Source organism: Elephas maximus, chromosome 7 (genome assembly GCF_024166365.1).
Source record: "Elephas maximus indicus isolate mEleMax1 chromosome 7, mEleMax1 primary haplotype, whole genome shotgun sequence".
NCBI classification, from domain to species: Eukaryota; Metazoa; Chordata; class Mammalia; order Proboscidea; family Elephantidae; genus Elephas; species Elephas maximus.
In genome coordinates this window covers 131,471,943-131,491,865 of record NC_064825.1, presented here as the reverse complement: position 1 = coordinate 131,491,865, position 19,923 = coordinate 131,471,943, and the positions used below count along the sequence as shown (strand labels likewise).

Sequence of the window (19,923 nt, the reverse complement as noted above, 5' to 3'; positions counted from 1 at the left end):
TTGTTAATTTTTAAAATTTAATTATGCTGTGGCCAGATATTGTGGTGTGTTTGATATCAATTCTTTGACATCCATAAGACTTCTTTTATGATCTAATGCTTGACCAATTTTTCAAATAGTCTATATTAACTTGAACATGTATATTCTCTATTTGCTGGGTGCAGCTGTCTACCCATTAGCTCAAGTTTGTTAATTTTGTTGTTTGAATCTGCTATATGCTTATGAAGTTTTGTATGATTTATCTGGTTTTGATAAAAGTATGTTAAGACTTGTCACTGTGATTGTGGACTTCTCTGTATTTTTCCTTATAATTCAGTTTTTGGTTTATACAGTTTGAGTTTATAGTGTGAAGGGTACATAAATTTATGATTATTATATCTTTTCAGTGAATTCTTCTATTAACTGTTAAATACCATGCCTCTGTATCCCTGTGCTTTTTGCCTGAAATTCTTTTTTGTCTGATGTTAATATCGCTGCCCCATATTTTATGCTTTTTGGATTATATTAACAAGCTGTGCTCTATAACTTCTCTTTATTTTCCCACTTTCTGTGTGGTAGTTTTGTTTTAACTGTGTCTACTGTGACCTATATATGGCTGAATTTTAAAAGAGTAAATCTAATAATCCATGTCTTTTAATAGGTTTCTTTAACCCGTTTGCATTCTTTGTCTGATTGTTGATATCTTTGGACTTATTTATCCACCTTACCTTGTATTTTCTGATTATTGCGTTTTCTTTGCCTCCTTTTGCGTGATAGATGTGTTATAGAAAATTAGCACAAAAGGTAAAGTTAAGGAAAGAAGTCTCAAGTAGAAGTAGGAGGCTATTGTACCACCAGAGACAAGAGGTGAATACCTGATCTAAGGCAGAGGTGGTAGCTGTAAAGGAAAGCCATGGGTTTGAAAGACATTTCAAGCATATTTATTGTAGCATTTTTCACTCACTCATTTATTCCACAAAATTTTTTGAGTGCCCATGATTTGAGGAAAAAAGAAAACCGCAGTGAACAAGGTGGCCATGGCCCCAGCCCTTCCGACACTCACCGTCTAGTGGGAGGCGGCAGACGTGATTTAATAATCACAGAAATAAAGGTCAGAATGGGCTTGTGGAAAATGTGGCCAAGGAGCAGAACAGGCGGGCAGGCTGGGGAAGCTGGTTGACCCAGTGTGGCATCCAGAGCAGGCTTCCTTGAGGAGGTGGTATTTGGATGAGGAGGAGTTAATTAGGTGGGGGTAGATTGAAAGTGGACGGCTGAGAGCGTTCTACACAGAGGAAGTAGCATGTGCAAAGACCCTGCGACAACAGAGAGCCAGTGAGCAGAGTGTTCTAGGAAGAGGAAGGAGGCCGGTGCAGCTGGTATAGTTTTGATTTCAATTCTAAAATGTTTAAAACAATCTAAATGTTCAATATGCAGGAAATTATTAAATAAACTATGATGCCACTATAGAAATGATGCATTGAAATGATACATGAATCTATTTATATGTGAGACATTCATAATATATTGATAAGTAATAAAAGCAAGCTGTGGGACAGTGTGTAGAGTATGATATAGAAATATATATGATATGTAAACAACATATATTAATTTCAATGTGTATAATTTTAAAGAAATAGTCAAATATATTCACCAAATGACCATCTCTAGGGAGTGAAATACTGAGTAATTGAGTTTGTTTTTTGTTTGTTTGTTTGTATTTTAAGAATTTCTACAATAAACATGATTTACTTGTGTCAAAAAATGAAATCAAAAAAAGCATTTGTGAGCAGAATCGGGAACTCAGCAACCTGTTGGATGTGGGAAAAGAGAGGAAGGTATTGTCAGAATACCTTGTCAGAAATGACCCAGGGGTTATGTTACTCTGTGGGTGGTGATACCGTGAACCTGAGATAGGGAACACGGGAGGAAGGAGCAGCTTGAGCCAGGTGAGGGATGACGAAGAAAATCATAAGTTAAGTTTTGGACAGATTGAGTTGGAGGCAGAGATATATGGTAAGAAGTTGGGAATGTGGTTTTGAAGCATAATATCAAATGCTGCTGACAGATAAAACACATTGAAACGATCCTTAAGCTTTCCAATAAGAAGGTTGTTGATCAACTTGAGAATCAGTGGGAGTGGAAAAGTCAGAATTTGATAGGTTAAAGAATAAATTGGAGACCAAGAAGGTCAACCAACAAGTGTGGGCAGCCATTTCATGATGTTTGGGAAATAAGAGAATTTTAGGACCTAGAGCATGGGAGAAGAGAGCAGGTTTGGTGATACAAATTTTAAAATCAACGTAAAATTAAAAGTTGAGAGGCAAGAGTTAATAAAATCATTCAGCAAAAGTGTGTAGAACAAGAAAAGGAAATAAATGTGCCTAGGTAGTTGGTGAGTAAAGATATGAGTAAAGATAGTTTAACTAGGTATAAAATTCTAGATCAAATGGTTTTCTCTCAATGGTTTGAAGATATTATCCTACTGATTTTCATTATTTCTAACAAGAAATTAACTCTCAGTCTAGGTAATCAGTCTTTTCTCTCTGGCTGCTCTTAAGACTTTTTTGTCTTTGGTGTTTTTTATCTTTATTTCTGTTTCCTGGGTTTCACTAGGCTTCTTAAATCTGAGGATCCACAAGTTACATTAGTTCTGGAAATCCCACAGATATTCTCACTCCGAATATGCATCTCCCCCATTTGTTCTCTTTTCTACTTCTGTAATGCCCATCAGACATATATTAGCCCCTCTAAAAATCAACCATTTCCCTTAACCTCTCTTCCATATTTTAATTTCTGTCTTTATATACTGTATTTTGGGTCTAATTTCTTAATATTTCAGTTTATTTATTCTTTCTCGCTCTCTTAGTTTAGTTGTTTTTATCCAAGTTTACACACACATATGCACACAGTTTAAAGAACCAAATAGTTCTACAAGGCGTGTGACAAAAAATAATAGTTCTCTGACAATCGTTTCTTCTTTTCTGTTCTCCAGGAACTTTCAACTCTTTTAACTTTTTTTAATTGGCATATTTGCTTCCATAAATCTAAATAACTTGCCTGAATTGCTACTTCTTGACTTTTCAGTTTTGGCATGATCTATTTTTTTTATACCATGAAAGATGTGGATTTAGCTGTTTTTATTCCCCTCCCCATCATAATTCCTGTCCCCCACACAGATTCCCCATACCCAGACTTCAGATATACTTGGTTAGATCAGCATTAAGTATTTATATTTTATGAAAACACCAATCACTGCTGAGACATGATTCCTGTTCTTTTCCTGCACTTATTTACCTTTTCTCTCAAGTTAAATACTTAATACTTACTTCTCTCTGTACATAACACTGATTTAATCTTAACCTCTCTTCTGGTTGTGTAAATCTCTTCTCAACATGCCCAAATACATTTGTCTTGAAGAAGTCTTTCAACCTGCTCCACTCCGGAGTGGCTGGTCTCTAGGCCAGCTTGGTCTTGCCCTTTACCACCGTTCTAAGACTTTCATTTACTTCCGTTTTGTGTTTGATTCCCTGGATCCTGGATCTTCCTCATTTAGTTTACTGCCTTGTTTTGGTATAGCACATCCCGCAGTAGCTTTCTTGAGGAAGATTGCATGGGAGATAATTTTTTATACTTTGCATGTCTAAACAGGCTTTAGTCTATCCTCACACTGAGATGACAGTTTGTATTAGGAGTATAACTCCATGTTGGAAATCATTTTCAAAACTTTGAAGGCTTGGCTGCATTTTATTCTAGCTTCTGGTCTTGTTATTGAAATTTTGACATCATTTTTTTTTCTTGATTCTTTGTATGAAACCTGTTTTTTTTCTTTTTTTCCTGAAACCATATAGGATATTCTCTTTGTTTCCAGTGTTCTGAAATTTTATAATGGTATGTCTTGGTTTGGGTCTCTTTCATCTCTTGTGCTTGGCACTTTGCAGACTTTTAATTTGGAAACGTATATCCTTTAGTTCTGGGGGATTTTTTTGAATTATTTACTCCCCTTCATTTTAAAAATTCTGTCTTTCTGAAGCTTTTCTAGGTATTGGACTTTGTCTGGTCTCCTGTGGTTTCTTTCCCCCCTCCTCTGTTTTATTTATTATTTTGTTCTAGTTTTCATCTTTGTTAAGTATTTCATCTCTGATATCTTTATTTTCCAGGATATCTTTTTTTTTTTTTAGCATCATGTTCTTGCTTCATGGATGCAATCACTTTTCTCATCTCTCTAAGGAGATCAATCATCCCCTCATCCACAGCTTCCTTTTCCCTGCACAGTCTCTGTTTCCTCCATATTGCTTTTATGGTTTGTTTCTTTAGGCCCTAGTCTTTGATACTGGAAGCTCTCGCAATATGTCTGCTGATTTCTAGTTGTTACTCTGCTTATATTTAAAGATAAGGCATAAGCTAACTGGGAGTCCTTGGTGCTGGGAGGGTGCTTGCTCACTGTGGCTTCACTATAGGGTGCTATGACTGGGCCATTTTATTGGGAAACCTCAATGTAAAGCTCTCTCTGTATTTTTTTTTGGGCTGGTCAGAGTCCTCAAAGAAGAATTTTCCAATTTCCTTCCAGAAACCTAGGAGCTGAGTAGGAGAAGACGCCTGGGGGTCTCGGCATTCACCTTTCCTTCTTTTGCTCATGGTAACATCTCAGCCCTCAATTGTTTTACCTCAGAGCATAATTTCCATCCTCTGCCATGGCAGTGGAGGGGTAGAACCCAGCTTCTTGAAATGGGAAGGAATGTGGGGACTAACTGTGTCCAAAAATAACATTGATAATTTCCTCTGTTTTTTTCTCACCTTCACCCCACCTCAGAGGAACCTGGTACTGCCAAGTCCCGACTCTATGGGAGCTGCTTCTCCCCTCTCCTCCTGCTGGCACAAGGCCAAGTTGATTTCCTCTCACCCCGCCGCTTCCCAGCCTCCAGGCCTTTCTGTTACTGTCTCCTTCCCCTTCGTCCATCCTGTGAGAGAGTCTCAGGAAAAACTTTCATTTTCCCCTCGTACTCCAAGCTCTGGCCCAGAGAGGGCTGTGTCAGCCCTCTCCGCCTGTTGAGTAGACTTGCCTCTAATTCATCCACTGGCAGGGGGCGGGGGGAACGGGGTGGTGGTCTTGTCAATGACCCATGCTGTGGGAAGAGAACTGGTTCCGATTAAACATGGTTTTGCCATGAGGCTCAGGCACTTCTGGGTCTTGTCTGGTCACAATCGGAGTGGAGTGGCCGGCGAGCTTCCCGAAGTCTCTCTCGGGTGCAGGTTACAGGTAGGATATTAGGAGTCCTTGCTTGGGCACCAAATTTTTACATGAGTTAAGGAAAGTGTCTTGTCCTTGCCCATGCTGAAAAATCTAAACCATAGGCCTGCAGATGCTTCCGTGGTGGAGCACGAGAGCAGTTATCGGCTACAGACACTGATGGATGTCTGAGGAAAAGCCGTCAGGGAAGGGCCCTGCAGCTGCCATCCCGCCCCAGGGACGCCGTTACGGCTTCAGGAACCCCAGGATCACCGTGTTCCCGGAGGGACTCTACTGATGCCGCCATTTTTTAGAATCCAAATCCCCGGGCGACCCTGGCGTTATGATAACAGCAACGTGATCGTGTGATAATAGAAACGCAATGGCACTCGTTTCACGCGTCAGTTTTCGCTCCCCACTCGTGTCTCTTTCCTCCGTGACACGGAATGGAAGTCATTAAGATAAAGGCCAGGCCAGGTTCACCTCCAGGTCCCAGATAACCATCACCTGTCACTCACAGCCAAGGTCTAGCCGGGAAGTGACCTCGCCTTCCGTCGTGGCTGCAGATGGGGGTGGTTGATGGGAAAACGGCCCTTCTGTTCCTACCCACCAGCTTGTAGAGCTGCTGGGAAAACCGCGTGGGCATTTAGGGACGGCTTGTTTTTGTCAGGAAGGGGCTGCCCTTTGCAAAGTCCTGTCTTGTGAAAGCAGTGGTTCTTCACTAGTTTCTCCTTCTTCTGTCACCGGAGAACACCGTCCCAGGCGCTCTAACTTTCATATAAAAACGGAGCCGGAACCGTCTGCATGAAAGCGTTTCTGACCACCCTTTGCCAGCACGTTTCTGTCCCCCTCGCTGGCCGGCACCACAGCGTCTGCCCCGTCCCTCTGGGCCCTTGAAACGCTGTCCTTTCCTTGCAGGTACTGCGACTGCTTCGCCAGTGGAGACTTTTGCAACAACTGCAACTGCCATAATTGTTGCAACAATTTACGCCACGAAATTGAACGGTTTAAGGCCATTAAGGTAACAAAATTCCTTTAAATGCATGCATTTTAAAAAGCATTTAAAATTGCTTGAGACGTTCATGAAGCTATCTCCAGAGATTTCCAATTTTAACATTGGGAAAACCCAAAGTTTTAAGGGATATCCACTGACGGTGACCCCGTTCCTGAATGTGGGGGTGCTGGCCTGTGACGGGGGGCTGTTACAGAGCACAGCTTTACCCTCCATCCACGTGGGGTGGCTTCAGAGGTGTGGCTGCATCCAGGGAAGTTCTGATTTAAAAACATGGAAATGTCCAATCCGTCTTGGCTTGGACTCTAGGAATTTGGGTCACATCATGCAGCAGATAACCAGAGTTCAGTGTGGTCTGAAAAGGTCAGGGTGGTCCTCTGTCTGCAGAGAACTGGGCGAAAGCTTGGCCATTGCATCTTGAAGAATTTATAGCCCCCGCACTTCTGGGTGAAGGGGAGAATGTAGGCTTTTCTGAAGGGGCAGAACTCACTCAGATAGCCTGAAGGCTACTCAGCTGAAGTCTAAACGCAGGAGCTTGCTGTCTTTATACCCGTCTCTAGCACTGCAGATAATCAGAGAGGAGGGACAGCCAGGTTTGGGACCAGCGACCTGCTCCAGGGAGTCCCCCCAAGAGCTTGACGGAGCCCCATCGAGAGTAGATTTCAGACTCTCCTGTGCCGACGGGACAAACTCATCATCCTGTGCCATGCTTGGTCTATTTATTTTGTCTAAAATAATTTAATTTTCCTCTTGAATTATGGACAAATCAGTAAATCAGCTTAAAAAAAAAAATCAATTTTGAACAGCCAGATACATAGGACGCAAGAAATTCATGATGCCTCTAAACCTCACTGTTGTAGCACTTTCTCAGGGGTAAAGGGGGCTGCCTGCAATTAAACGTGTGAAAATCACATTTAAAAAGCTTCGGGATTCTCATGCGTTGCTGGTGGGCATGTAAATTGGTGCAAACACTTTGGAAGATTATTCGGCAGCAGCTACTAAAGCTAAACGTTTGCGTATGCTGTGACTGAGCAGTCCCATTCCTAAAGCTATAGCCAACAGAAAGAAGTGTGAATATCTGCTAAAAGGTTTATAGAGGGACACTCATAGCAGCTTCATTCATGATAGCCCCAAACTGGAAGCACCCCAAGTGTCCACTGATGGTAAAGTGGGTAAGATCACTGTACTCTGGCATCTGGTGGAATATTACACACCAGTGAAAAAGGAAGAAGCACAGCCTTGGGTGACAAGGCGGATGAATCTCACAGATGGCTTGCAGAATGAGAGAGCCAGACAGAGGACCTGCCATGGGGCTCCGTTTACGTGAAGCCCCAGAGCAGGACTGATAGAGCACTGACATCAGATCATGGTTCCTGTTGGGGTGCATCGCTGGAGAGGAGACACGAGAGTTTCCAGGGGCTGGAAATGCGCTCTGCCCTGCCCGGGGTGTGTGTAAGTATGCATGTTCCTTACGCGTCACCCTTGAGATGTGAGCCTTTCACTACGTGTCTGTCATGCTTCAGTAAAACGGTAAAAACAGTCCACTCCAGGCAACACTGTCCAATAGAACTTTAGCACAGCTCCCCACTGGGAGCCTCTGGGGTGCGTGGAGGGAGGCAGAGGGCCTCCTTCACCTTATCTTCTATATTGTTGGAATTTCCTCAAGAAGCACTGAGTCGCTTTGAAATTAAAAACTATGTATGTGATAGATGGATGATAAACAGAGAGATAGACAGATAAGTAGGTAAGTAGATAAGCAGGTAGGTAGAAGAGCTGCAGGACACCAAGAGCTATGTGTGCTGTGTGAGAAAGACCCAGCCCAGTGGCTGAGAGCCTGGCTTTGAAGTCAGCATGTAGACTTTGGATCCAGGTTCCATCACTTACCTACCATCTTGGGCAATATATTTAACCTCTCTGTGCCTCTGCTTGGAAACCATGGTGGCGTAGTGGTTAAGAGCCGTGGCTGCTAACCAAAAGGTCAGCAGTTCAAATCCACTAGGTGCTTCTTGAAAACCCTATGGGGCCATTCTACTCTGTCCTGCAGGGTCACTATAAGTTGGAATCAACTCGATGCCAACGGGTTTGAGTTTTAGGTGCCTCAGTTTCTGTAAAATGGGGACAACAACAATAGTATTTACTTCCCCAGGTTGCTGTGAAGATTAGATGAGATAGTACCTATAAATCACACAGCAAGACATCCAATGGTATGAGCTGTTATTACAGTACCGTGATCTAACTATCACGGAACAAACTGCACGAGAAGTGCTGGGAGGAAGGATGGCATGTGGAAAGAGTAATTTTCTTTGAGCCTTTACCTTCTATTAGCTTTCTACAATAAATACACATGACTTTGAAACTCATAAGAAAGCCAAGTCTGAAGGCGCTATGGGAGCCCTCGTGGCGCAAGCGTTAAGCACTCAGCTGCTAACCAAAGCTCGGCGGTTCCAACCCACCAGCCGCTCCGCAGAAGGAAGATGTGGCAGTCAGCTTCTGTGAAGATGACGGCCTTGGAAACCCTATGGGGCAGTTCTACTCTGTCCTGCAGGGTCGCTATGAGTCGGGATCGGCTCGACGGCACACAACAACAACATACGTGTAAGTGTGGAAATTCTTATAAACAAGGAGACACACCTTCTTAATTATGGAAGGAGCCTCACTGTTGATTGTGGCTCCTCTAAAATTCCAAACTGTTTTAAATTATGACTGGTAGGTAAGGCACCTTTCACTGAGCATTATTTTTAAATAATAAAGTACGTCTTTATGGAGTTTTGCATTTTCCATCTTAGGCATGTCTTGATAGAAATCCAGAAGCGTTCCAACCAAAAATCGGGACAGGGAACCTGGGAGACGTCAAGCCTCGACATAACAAAGGCTGCAACTGTAGGCGGTCAGGCTGCCTCAAGAATTACTGCGAGTGCTACGAGGTTAGTAACCCGCTTCCTAGCATTGTTTAAAACAAAACAAAACGGGTCAACTTTTGGTCCAAGTAAAGAGAGGGAGCCCTCAGCCCCTGGCAGCCAAGCAGCTGGGAAGCTTCCTTCAAAGGGTGTCTTTCTCTGGGCTCAAGGCTCTCAGGGTGCCTGTAGGTTTGTTTAAAAGGCTGCTGTGGAAGGCCATGGGAACCCTTGTGTTATAGTGGTTAAGTGCTACGGCTGCTAACCAAGAGTTCAGCGGTTCGAATGCGCCAGGTGCTCCTTGGAAACTCTATGGGGCAGTTCTACTCTGTTCTATAGGGTCACTACGAGTCGGAATTGACTCGACGGCAGTGGGTTTGGTTTTTTGGTTTGATGGAAGGCCAGGCTTAAGAGACGAACATTAAAAGGTTGGAGTAAGCCGACCTAGCAGCCCCCCAGCCCAGGACTCTAAAACACAGCCAGAAATCTTTGCTCCCTGAAGGGCTCACCGGCCCCAGGAAACCTTTACCCAGCCCCCCTCCAAAGGCCCTGCCATGTGGAGGGAAGGGACATCACAGTCCTTTAGTGTCTGCATTCAAGGGGACCAGAAATCCTGAAAACCCTCTGCTCCAAATCCCCTGGGGTGCTGAGTAAATGACAGCCCCCCTTCTAGAGGCGTCTCTGACCTGGAAAGGGCATGAGGGAACCCATCCCCACCCCCAGGGCTGAAATAGAGGAAGCTGAAAACCACTTGGCAGCTCCAGCCTCTGACTCCCCACTGGCATTTGCCAGCGCTGGTGGCCGAGGGACACAGGCTGTGATTGCTCTGAGGTGAGAAAGGACAGGGCTTCAGGCTGGTGTGAGGGCAGAGTTGGGCCCGGGTTGCCAGGTGCAGCAGGGACACCCCCCATGCACATGCTCACAGCCACAAACGCCCCGACATGGCCCCACTTACACCCATACACGCCCCTCCCCCTCCTGCCCTGGCTGTCAGCAGCACAGCTCTGTCCCCACGAGGACCACAGGCCATTTGCACCTCGATGCTCTGCCGAGGCAGCTGCTTCTCCTCCTCCTCTTCCTCCTCCTCCTCCTTTTGTATGAAAATTGGCAGATTACACACACATGCACACAAATATAAACAAAGGACTCTAAGGCAGGACTAGGGTTTGCCAGTCTTGGCGACATGTACCCGTTAAATCCCACTGCCGTCGAGTCGACTCCTATGGTGGCGTGTGGGGTGAGCTAATTTCATGGAAGCATTTTATATTCCCAGGCCAAAATCATGTGTTCTTCTATTTGCAAATGCATTGGTTGCAAAAACTATGATGAAAGCCCAGAACGAAAAACACTAATGAGCCTGCCGAACGCCATGGAAATTGGAAGACTGGACGACAGCCACTTTTCGTCACCAGCCAAATTCTCAGCCCTACCCAAATCCAGAAAAGATCGGTGGGTACCCTGATCTCATTCCTCCTAAGAGGGAAACAGGTGCCTTTGAGGGGAGAGTTCCAGACAGCCGGTGCATGGGAAGACGGCACCTGCAGGGGGGAGCGGGGCGAGGAAGGGAGGGACCCCTCTGCTCTGCTGGGGCTGCTCCGTGTTTCCTAGGGGCCGCTGCTGGAACCCGTTCCTCACTGAAGTGGTTATGGATCCAGAGAGTAACTGCGTATTTTCCCTTTTAATTATTTGAGACCACATTATAATCCCCTTAGGTCTCAGACTTTGAGTAATAATTTTACTATGAGTTAGACAAGATATATTCATTTAAAAATGTCTTTGGGTTCAGTGTAATGGATCATGTCATGACAAAGTTCCTGATGTCGTTAATTAATACCATTTTGCAAAGCCAAACTCATGCTTATTTGGTTAGAGAGACATAACAAATGTCCATCACTGAACCTTGCAGAGATCTTTATCAGTGAAAACTTGCCAGAGAGTGGCCACATACTTGGTTAGGTTGTGGGTGGCAGTGTTATCCCTGAAATCGGAATGTGCACGCTGGGTTGACTGTTGTGGCGGTTGTTGTTGAGTTTGGTCTGGTGACGTCGCTGTATTTCTGTCCCGAGGGCAGCTCTGCCCTCTCACCTTCGACAAGGGCCATTTCATCGTTCGTGTTTAAAACCCAGTTGCCAACGAGTCGATTCTTACTCAGGGCGACCCCATGTGTGTCAGAGTAGACCTGTGCTCCATAGGATTTTTGTTGTTGTTGTGCTTTAAGTGAAAGTTTATAACTCAAGTCCGTTTCTCATACAAAAACTTGTACACACATTGTTATGTCACCCTAGTTGCTCTCCTGCTGATGAGACAGCTTACTCCTCCTCTCCACCCCGTATTTCTGTGTCCGTTCAATCAGCTTCTGTCCTCCTCTGCCCTCTTATCTCCCCTCCAGACAGGAGCTGCCCACATAGTCTCATGTGTCTACTTGAGCCAAGAAGCTCACTCCTCACCAGTATGATTTTCTGTCTTATAGTCCAGTCTAATCTTTGTCTGAAGAGTTGGCTTCGGGAATGGTTTTAGTTTTGGGCTAATGAGACTCCAGGGGCCACGTCCTCTGGGGTCCCCCAGTTTCAGTCAGACCACTAAGTCTGACCTTTTTACTAGAATTTGAGATCTGCACCCCACTTTTCTCCTGCTCCGTCAGGGCCTCTCTGCCGTGCTCCCCGTCAGGGGTCACTGGTGGTAGCTGGGCACCATCTAGCTCTTCTGGTCTCAGGCTGATGGAGTCTCTGGTTTATGTGGCCCTTTCTGTCTCTTGGGCTCCCCAGACCCTCTGTAGGGTTTTCAAGACTGTGATCTTTCAGAAGTAGATTGCCAGGCCTTTCTTCCTAGGTGTCTCTGAGTGGACTCAAACCTCCAACCTTTTGGTTAGTAGCCAGGTGTTTAACGGCTTGAGCCACTCAGGAACTTCACAGTAATTTCGCAACTCCTGGATTGTCTTTACATACAGACTTTAGCCAATCCCAGCACCCATGTCTATTTTCAAAAACCAATACTTCTCAATGTTTTATAAACTTTTGCTGGAATTTTTCACGTGGGCACTCCATGAGGAGAAGGGCTGGTCCTGTGAGATGCAATGGGCTTTGTCTCTCAGAGCCTCTGTCTAGCCTCCGAGGGGCACTCCAAGGTGAGGCCGTCCTGCAGGTGGTCCCTTCTCATTACCCGAGTAGCCCCACCATCTGTAGCCCCAAATGCTCCTGGAGGGAGGGCACCCCCAGCGCGGCTGTCGGCAGCTGGCTCCTTAGCACAGACCCTGTGCCCAGGGCTCGGGTCAGCCTGGCCCAAGGACCTGCCTTGTCCACGATCTGGCTGCACTGGCTGTGCCCGGCCTTCAGCAGATGACTGGGCCCAGGGTCCCCTGGCTGGGTTTGCCGGTGAGTTCACTTTAGAGGGATGTTTGAGAACTGGCGGATTCTCCTGTCCTCTGCGTTGTCAAAGGTAGTGGTTTTCAATATCCGGAAGGCAACATTAGATTTTAGCCAATGGCATTTTTAGAGATACCATGGACAAGGGTGTTCCCTTGAATATGAAAGGCACCAAAGGACAACGGGAGCTTGGCTGTGACCTCTGCCTGTCTGTCTGCAGGCGGTCCTTCACGTGCATCTCCTGGGAGGTGGTGGAAGCCACCTGTGCCTGCCTGCTGGCTCAGGGCGAGGAGGCAGAGAAGGAACGCTGCCCCGAGTGCCTGGCCGAGCAGCGGATCCTGGAGGAGTTTGGGAGGTGCCTGTCCCAGATTCTCCACATCGAGTTCAAGTCCAGAGGACTGAAAATGGAGTAGGGTGCAGCACAGAAAGAACACATGTCGGTTTTGTCTCTGTCCTGACTGAAATCTGTAGCTTGGAAAGGTTCAGTGAGAAGCGCAAGGCTGGGTCTGCGTCAGCAGCCAGATCACCGTCCCCTCTGCATCAGTGAGGTGACTCGGGGGCTCGCTAAAGGATCTGGCAGTCACGGTGCCTGTTTCTGAGGAGGCCTGTGACAGAACAGTTGTTTGCCAGTCCTGGGAGCACGGCTGGAGGCCAGGCCTAGAGAGAACGTGAGTCCGTTCCCATCAACTTCCTCCTCCCCAGGGACCCTTCCTCCAGAGGCGGCCTGCACAGAGTCCTCCCGGGTTTCATTTTATCAAATTATTTAGAAACAAAGCCTCCAAATGGGGTGTTATGATACAACTTAAAATCTCTAGAGAATTCCCAAATGCCCCAGATAATTTCTGCACCATGGGCACCACCCAGGGAGGAATGAGGGACCGGGGTCTCCTACGGCCCTTGAAGGTGAGCTCGGCCACCAGGTTCCCACCGAAGTGAGCTGTGTTGTGGGGCCTAAAAATCTAGTTTGTTAAGTCTTTCTATTTGAATTGTGGAAAGGACCTAGAATTCAATTAACTTCTCCATAATTATTGTTGCATATTATTATTGTTTGTAAAATATGGTTAAAATAGTTCATAGAAACCATTAGGTAGGAGTGGTTATACAGTTGACTGTCTTTTGGTTCTGTTGCAAAAGCAAAGATGAATAAAAGTTTCAAATGTCTTCAGTTGTTGGAATTTATTTAGTAATTGAAAATACATGCTTCTATGGATAAACCAAAAAGCAAACCAAACCTGTTGTTGTCGAGTCAATTCTGACTCATAGTGACCCTATAGGACAGAGTCGAATTGCCCCATAGGGTTTCCAAGGTTGTAACCTTTACAGAAGCAGAGTGCCACATCTTTTTTCCGTGGAATGGCTGGTGGGTTCGAACCACCGACCCTTTGGTGAGTAGCTGAGCACTCAACCACTATACCACTAGGGCACCTTTATCTTGTAGATACCCCCCTGAAGTAATCGAGACAATGTCCTTCACGTTTCTGTCTTCATTGATGGTGCTGGCCACTTAGAGGATGCTTATAAAACTCATCTGCTGCTGACACGTCAGGGCGAGGGACCCTTTGGGGACCAAGGAGCAGGAGCTGGCAGCATTCTGTAGAGCTGTATTTGGGGCAGCCCCGGTCAGACAGGGCACCAAAGGGGGAGAAAGAACCACTTCTTCCCCACTGCATCCGCAGCTGACCCCTAGGGCCCACGGGCTGCAATGGAGGGCAGATGTGGTCACCGGCAGGTCTGGGTGCAGCGTCCTGTTCCTATCGATGCCGAGACTGGGGCACCGAGGGGGGTTCAGAGCCCTGCATAGGGAGTGAAGGCCGAGAGCTTTCCGTGTGAGTGGGGTTTGTTTCCATACCTAGAGTGGTGGCTTTATTTGACACACGGAATTTTATTTATTAAGAGAGAAGAAATCAGAGCTGCAGGTGTTTTGATTGGGTAGATAACTGCAGTGTTGACTGTAACTGCAAGCACAGTATTTTATTTTTAAAACGTGGGTCATAACTGGCAGGTCGGTTGGACTATCAAGTTATCTAGCTGCTCTTTGTCAGGCCTCGCCATTCTAGTTGTAGAGTGTCCAGGTTTCTCTGTCTTTGCCCTCTCTTTACTCTGTACGGTGAAATAATCCCCAGGAAAGAAGGGCAGCGCTGGGTAAGCCAGTTGCCGTGGGGAGACTCGCCTCACAGTGGCCCCTTGTGTGTCAGAGTAGAGCTGTGCTCCACAGGGTTTTCAAGGCTGTGATCTTTCAGAAGCAGATCGCCAGGCCATTCTTCTGAGACACCTCTGGGTGGGTTGGGACTGCCAACCTTTTGGTTAGTAGTCGAGAGCTTAACCTTTGTGCCACCCAGGACCTCCCAAAGTCGATCAAGTAAAACCTTGCTTTTTATACCATTGGTACAACTAATAGAGCTAGGGCTCTCCAGGGCCCCTGTCCCCCAGGGCACCTAGGAGGATTCAAGGATTATGCTGGGTTGGCCCAGAGCTACACTTAGTAATGGCTCAGAAAACTGTACTCAGAACTGAGGCTTCTGGACTGTTTATCTGCAAAATAGCTACGACCTCCCAACCCATCTAATCACGAAGTTCCAACACAGCCAGCTTTCCTTTTTCTGTTTCTAATTCCATTTCCATTAAATACCACAAAGGTAGTAAATAGAGTGAATCTCAAAAAAGTGGCACATCTCATTTTTTAAATGAGAACATTTCTGTAGTATAAAATGCTATCCGTAATTATGATTATTATAAAATGGAGGGTTTAATTAAGGTGAAGAAAGAAAGCCAATATCACCGAAATTAGCTTGTCGGGATTCCAAACCGAAAGAATTGATGAAATCACCAGCTACACTCCTGACCCTCGAAAACCTTTTCCCCAAAGAAATGCCACCACCAAAGGACAGTGCAGAGTTTTCTACGTTTTAAAACATGGTTGATAATAGGAAATGTCATGTGGTTTCTATCTTCTATAAAATTATAATTGAAGGCAGGGATCATGCCAAGCTTCTTTGTGTAACAAGAATTGGCTATCAGGGAAAAGTCTGAGTCCCTTAAATATGGTATACTTTCTTTTTCAGCAAGAAACTTTGATAAAAACGCTAAGGCTTGATTTTTGTTTTGTTTTGTTTTTGCCTTGACTGTCGAGAAACTCAGAACTAAATGTACTATCCCATAGCAGAAACTACAGGAGCCCAGGTTTGGGGATAACTCTCTCCTTTTCTCCACAGCACTTTAATTTTTTTTATTTGGATTTTATTTGTCCTAGTGGAGCCCTGATGGCACAGTGGTTAAGAGCTTGGCTGCTATCCAAAAGGTCAGCAGTTCGAATCCACCAGCCGCTCCTTGGAAACCATTTGGGCAGTTAGTTCTACTCTGTCCTATAGGGTCACTAGGAGTTGGAATCTACACAACAGCAATGGGTTTGGTTTTTTGGTTATTGTGTGCAGAAGAAGCCCTGGTAGTGCATTAATTAAGTGCTTGGTGGCTAGCCAAGAGGTCAGAGGTTCGAACCCATCCTCGGGGGAAAGACGAGGCAATGTGCCTCCATAAAGATGACAGTCCAGAAAACCCTCGGGCAGTTCTACTCTGTCCTGTAGGGTCGCTAGGAGTTGGAATTGACTTGATGGCACAGGACTTGGGGGTTATCGTATGCATCTTTTGCTATAAAACCATTTCGTATCTTTTTTGGAAATAGGCAGATTATTAAAATATTGTTCCAGCGTCATGAAGACAGAGGCTGCAGCAGCAATCTTTTTGTTTCTTTTTTTGGCGATTCCCTAAAATATTTGTTTAACTTTGCTTTTTTTTTTTTTCTCAATTAAACTTTGTGTTCTGAGGTAAGCGTAGATTCACTTGCCTCGTGAGAAGTAACACAGGCAGAGCCGGCGAGCCCTCCGCCCAGGTTCCCAGTGGCGGCGTCTTGCAAAGCCGTGCTAGAGATCATGCAAGAACGTTGACAGGGACGCAGAACATCCCGCACCACAAGGTCCCTCCTGTTGCCCTTTTACAGCCACCCCCATTCCCACCCCGCCAGCCCCCTCTCTAACTCCTGGCAGCCACTAATCTGCTCTCGTTTCCATGATGCTGTCATTTCAAGAATATTATATAAATAGAGCCATATAGCCATATAGTACCTAACCTTCTGGGGTGGATTTTTTCACTCAGCATGGTTCCCCGAATGTTCCCTAAAGTTGCTGCGTGGATAAAGGCTTCATTCCTCTCTATTAGTAAGGAGTAAGGAGACCTGGTGGCACAGAGGTAAAGTGCTCGGCTGCTAACCAAAAGATCAGTAGTTTGAACCCACCAGCTGCTCCATGGGAGACGAGATCTGGCGATCTGCTCCCATAAAGATTATAGCCTAGGAAACCCTCTGGGACAGTCCTACTCTGTCACATGGCATTGCTACGAGTGGAAATGGACTCTACGGCACCCAACAACCACAACCCGCGGTCTGGATGGACCACCGTTTGTTTACCTCCCCCCCCCCACCCCCGCAAGGACACCTGGGTGGCTTCTAGTTTCTGGTGATTATGAATAAACCTGGTATGAACGTTTGTGTACAGGTTTTTGTGTGAACATAAATTTTCGTTTCTTTGGGATAAATGCCCAGAGCTAATTGCTGGCTTGGTTGTATGGTAGTTGAATGTTTGATTTTTAAGCAAACTGCTGAACTGTTTTCCCGAGTGGCTGTGCATTTTACATTCCCACCAAGGGATGAGCCATCCAGCCCCTTGGCCTCCTCCAGCGTTTGATGTGGTCACTGTTTGTTATTTCAGCCAATCCAATAGGTGTGCAGCGACGTCTCATTGTGGTTTTCATTTGCATTCCCCTAATGGCTAATGAGGAAACCCTGGTGGTGTAGTGGTTAAGTGCTACGGCTGCTAACCAAAAGGTCAGCAGTTCAAATCCACCAAGCGCTCCTCGGAAGCTCTATGGGGCAGTTCTACTCCGTCCTGTAGGGTCACTATCGGTCGGAATTGACTCGACCGCAATGGGTTTGGTTTTGGTTTAATGGCTAATGAAGTTGAACATCTTTTCATGTGCTTATTTGCCATTCGTATATCCTCTTCAGTGAAATGCCTGTTTGTGTCATTCACCCATTTTCTAATTGGATTTTTTTTTTAACTGTGAATTTTGAGAGTTCTTTATATATTCTAGTCCTTTATCAGATATGCGGTCTGATAAAAAAAAAAATCTTTTTCCCAGACAAAGCTTGTCTTTTTACCCTCTTTGCAGGGTCTTTCTCAGAGCAAACGTTTTTAATTTTGATGAGGCCCAGCTGTCAGCTTTCCCTTTAATGGATCGCGCTTTTGCTGTCAAGTCCAAGAACTCCTTGCCCAGCCCTAGATACCAACAATTTTCTCCAATGTTTTTTCTAAAAATTTTATTGTTTGACTTCTTACAAGTAAGTCTATGTTGTGGATTGAATTGTGTCCCCCCAAAATATGACTTAACTTGGCTAGGCCAGGAGTCCCAGTATTGTGCGATTGTCCACCATTTTGTCGTCTGATGTGATTTTCCTGTGTGTTGTAAATCCTACCCCTATGATGTTAATGAGGCAGGATTAGAAGCAGTCATGTTAATGAGGCAGGACTCAATCTACAAGATTAGGTTGTATTTTGAATAAATCTGTTCTGAGATATAAAAGAGAGAATCCAGCAGAGAGACCAGGGGGCCTCCTATCACCAAGAAAGAACCTGGAGCAGAGCACGTCCTTTGGACCTGGGTCCCTGTGCTAAGAAACTCCTAGACCGGGGAAGATCGATGGCAAGGACATTCTCCTAGAGCCAGCAGAGAGGGAAGGCCTTCCCCTGGAGCCAGCACCCTGAACTTGAACTTCTAGTCTCCTAGACTCTGAGAGAATGAATTTCTGTTTGGTGAAAGCATCCACTTGTGGCATTTCTGTTACAGCAGCACTAGAGAACTAAGACGGTCTCTGATCCATTTGAAGTTAATTTTTTTTATACACTGAGGCCCCTTTTTTCCCTAATGATGTTTAATTTCTCCAGCACCGTATGCTGAAAAGACTATCCTTCCCCCATTGAACTGCTTTTGAACCTCTGTCAAACATCATTTGGGCATATTTATGTGGGTCGACTTATGGGTTAAGGAGCCCTGGTGGCCCAGTGGTTAGGCCGTTAACACAAAGATGGGCGATTAGAACCCACCAGCCCCTCCACGTGAGGAAGAAGTGGCAGTCTGCTTCTGTAAAGATTACAGCCTGGAAACCCCAGGGGGCGGCTCTACTCTGTCGTAAAGTGTCTCTCTGAGTCAGGATCAATTTTGAAGGCATCGGGTTTGGTTTTGACTTATGAGTTCTCTGTTCTGTTCTATTGATCTGTGCCAATACCACAGTCTTGATTACTAAAACTAATAAGTTTTGAAATCTAGTAGACTGATTCATCCCACTTCATTACTTTTTCAAAATTGTTTTAGCTATCCTAGTTCCTTTGTCTTTCCATATAAATTTTAGAATAATCTTGCTATGTTTTTAAAATCTATTGCTGGGATTTGATAGGAATTACATTACATATTGACTATACCAGGGACTGCCAAAAGAACGAACAAACCTGGCTTGGAAGAAGTACAGCCAGAATGCTCCTTAGAAGCAAGGATGGTGAGACTATGTCTCCCATACTTTGGACATGTTATCAGGAGGAATCAGTCCCTGGAGAAGGACATCATGCTTGGTAAAGCAGAGGGTCATTGAAAAAGAGGAAGACTCCCAATGAGATGGATTGACACGGTGGCTACAACAATGAGCTCAAGCACAACAAGGATTGTGAGGATGGTGCAGGACCCGGCAGTGTTTCGTTCTGTTGTACACAGGGTCATTATGAGTTCAAACTGACTCGATGGCACCTAACAACCACAACAAGCATTAAACCTGTCTGTCAGTTTGGAGAGAATCCACGTCTTTGCTATGTTGAGGGAGTCCCTGAGTGGCACACATGGTTAAGTGCTCAACCACTAGGTAGAAGGTTGTTGGTTTGAACCCACCCAGAGGCGCCTCAGAAGAAAAAGACCATGGCCTTAAGACCCTATAGAGCAGTTCTACTCTGCATACACGGGTCACCGTGAGTCAAAATCTACCAGATAGCAACCAGCAACAACTATGTTGAGTCTTCCAACTCACGAACCCAGCGTCTTAGTTATCTGCTGCGATAACAGAAATCCCACAAGTGGGTGGCTTTAACAAACAGAGTTTTATTTTCTCACAGTTTAGGAGTCTAGAAGTCCAAATTCAGGGTGCCAGCTCCAGGGAAAGGATTTCTCTGTTGACTCTGGGGGAAGGTCCTTGTCGTCTATCTTCCCCTGGTCTAGGACTTGCTCGGTGCAGGGATCCCAGGTCCAAAGGACATGCTCTACTCCCGGCTCTTCTTTCTTGGTGGTGTGAGCTCCCTTTCTTCTCTGCTCGATTCTCTCTTTTATATCTCAAAAGAGGTTAACTCAAGATACAACCTA

General features: G+C 45.3%; 1 protein-coding gene across 1 annotated transcript in view; it reads left to right on the top strand.

Annotated features, from left to right (window-relative positions):
• Positions 1-12,887, top strand: part of TESMIN (testis expressed metallothionein like protein) — a 40,685-nt gene extending 27,798 nt beyond the window's left edge. Inside the window, exons 7-10 of the mRNA XM_049892687.1 lie at positions 6,125-6,227; positions 9,005-9,142; positions 10,386-10,561; positions 12,695-12,887. Coding sequence (XP_049748644.1) covers positions 6,125-6,227; positions 9,005-9,142; positions 10,386-10,561; positions 12,695-12,887 — 610 coding nt within the window. The remainder of the gene's footprint in view (positions 1-6,124; positions 6,228-9,004; positions 9,143-10,385; positions 10,562-12,694) is intronic.
• The last annotated feature ends 7,036 nt before the right edge of the window (positions 12,888-19,923 follow it).